General features: G+C 42.2%; 1 protein-coding gene across 1 annotated transcript in view; it reads left to right on the forward strand.

Annotated features, from left to right (window-relative positions):
* Positions 1–2,237, forward strand: part of LOC116700121 (lissencephaly-1 homolog B) — a 15,006-nt gene that overhangs the window by 12,052 nt on the left and 717 nt on the right. The window contains exons 8-11 of the mRNA XM_032533019.1: positions 202–430; positions 1,071–1,172; positions 1,302–1,458; positions 1,662–2,237. The exon at positions 1,662–2,237 is cut by the window's right edge and continues 717 nt beyond it. Coding sequence (XP_032388910.1) covers positions 202–430; positions 1,071–1,172; positions 1,302–1,458; positions 1,662–1,735 — 562 coding nt within the window. The 3' untranslated portion in view covers positions 1,736–2,237. The remainder of the gene's footprint in view (positions 1–201; positions 431–1,070; positions 1,173–1,301; positions 1,459–1,661) is intronic.

Below are 2,237 nucleotides of genomic sequence, written 5' to 3' on the forward strand. Positions count from 1 at the left end.
GGGGGGGGGGCTTGTTTCAACTCTCACTACCACAAGCACTTATAGAGTGTCATTTTACACTTTTAGCATGTTTCTTCTAACCTTATTTCCACATCTTCCTTCCCATGGTCTTAATTTTATCCCTGGTAATATTGCGTTCATGATTAATTTAAGCTAAAAGCTGCTCTTTCATAATTTAACTTACAATATTTCCATCTACAGGTACTGTGTGAAAACATTTACAGGCCACAGGGAGTGGGTGAGGATGGTGCGTCCCAACCAGGACGGCTCGTTGATCGCCAGCTGCTCTAACGACCAGACGGTGCGTGTCTGGGTGGTCGCCTCAAAGGAGTGCAAAGCTGAGTTGCGGGAGCATGAACATGTGGTAGAGTGTATCGCCTGGGCCCCTGACAGTGCTCACCCCACCATCCTGGAAGCCACAGGCTCAGAGGTATGTACAGCTGACATTTACCTACAGACCCATGTTTGTATTGCATTGTTTATAGCATGTGCAGTGAAGAAATTACTGTCTCATAGGACATTAATGCACTTTAATTTAAAAAAAAAACGGAAGAAGCACTATTTTACGTGAAGCCAGTGAGTGTTTTGTGAAGATGGTCACCTAGCTAGTAATTTAGTTTATCACAAAAGATTAGATGCCATCAAGGTCTTTCAGACTTAGCTCAGCAGATTACAGCAGTTGGTGAGGTTTTCACATCAAATGTTTGAAGAGTTCCCCGCATTTGTATTTATCTTGTCAGCTTTTTTAAAAACATGGCATTAACATATCTGCATCTATGTTTATAGCTTAGTCTACAGACTAGACATTTATACATGCATATATACACACATATACACACACATCATTGATTGGGGGGGGAAATGTAATTTAGATTGTATCTCTAAATCTAAATGTAATTTAGATTGTATCTACCTGGGCGGGACACCCAACTAGTACCTACAGTATGTATGGGAAACATTGAAAATTACCTCTTCATACCTAAGAAGTATCTTTTTGATAACAAACTTGTATTGTCTTTCATGTCGGCGATCCCAGTGTCTTACATCTTCCCTGTGTCTCTGTTTTGCAGAGCAAGAAGAGTGGGAAACCTGGTCCCTTCCTCCTCTCCGGATCCAGAGATAAAACAATTAAGATGTGGGACGTCAGCATTGGTATCTGCCTTATGACTCTGGTGAGTAGTTTAGGTGATGACTTGATTGCCTCAGTGTATACTGTATATCATATATTATATAGCACTGTCTCAGTGTTCCTGCTTATAAATGTGGAGTGGAGTGGTGGGTAATAAGCCTTGTCTCTTCAGGTGGGACATGACAACTGGGTGCGCGGAGTATTGGTTCATCCAGGAGGAAGATTCATAGTGAGCTGTGCTGATGACAAAACCATTAGGATCTGGGACTACAAGAACAAACGCTGCATGAAGACCATGTGTGCCCATGAACACTTTGTTACCTCTCTGGGTAAGATGCTGTATTTAATGTGATTAATAAAGTCTTCTATTAACCTGCAATGAACCTGCAAAAAATGCAGAACCTAAATACACGCTCAAATGTTCCTTCTGTACATCACATTAAACTTATTTCAGCCATATGGTGAACTTGTTTAATTTATAGAGCTTATCTTTAATGCAGTGTACTTGAACAAATGTTTACCTTTCTTGCAGATTTCCACAAGACTGCTCCCTACGTGGTGACAGGCAGTGTCGATCAGACAGTCAAAGTTTGGGAGTGCCGTTAAGACTGTCTCCACCACCCCACCCCACCCCCCGTCCAAAAGCAGTCCAAATGCCCCACCCTATCTTGCACCCGAGCCCAATTCTTCTGTCCTGACACCCAGCCCCTCACCTCTCGCACTCCAAACCATAGTTGACCATGGCGCTTTACCTTCTCCCCGTCCACGTCCCTCTCCTTCCCTCCTCCCCTACATCGGTCCAGCCCTATTAAGATGACTATTGTCCTTTTTATGTAAATTATTCTGGATGTAGGGTACGCTTAATAAATGTCACGCAATCTCTGAGACATAAACAAAAACACATAAACACTCAAAAGATAAGAAGTATTCCTTGCATGGTGAATCAAACAAAAAATTGTATACTGTTAAATTTGCAGAATTTGCATACTGTTGCATTACTTCCTGTCAGATCAAAGGGTAAATATCTTTGTGTGCTGGCACAGGTGGATTCCAGTTAACTGACAGTGCACGAAAACCAATGGCAACCCTCGTTGATGGGGTTTAGGTT

The sequence above is a fragment of the Etheostoma spectabile genome, chromosome 13 (genome assembly GCF_008692095.1).
Source record: "Etheostoma spectabile isolate EspeVRDwgs_2016 chromosome 13, UIUC_Espe_1.0, whole genome shotgun sequence".
NCBI classification, from domain to species: domain Eukaryota; kingdom Metazoa; phylum Chordata; class Actinopteri; order Perciformes; family Percidae; genus Etheostoma; species Etheostoma spectabile.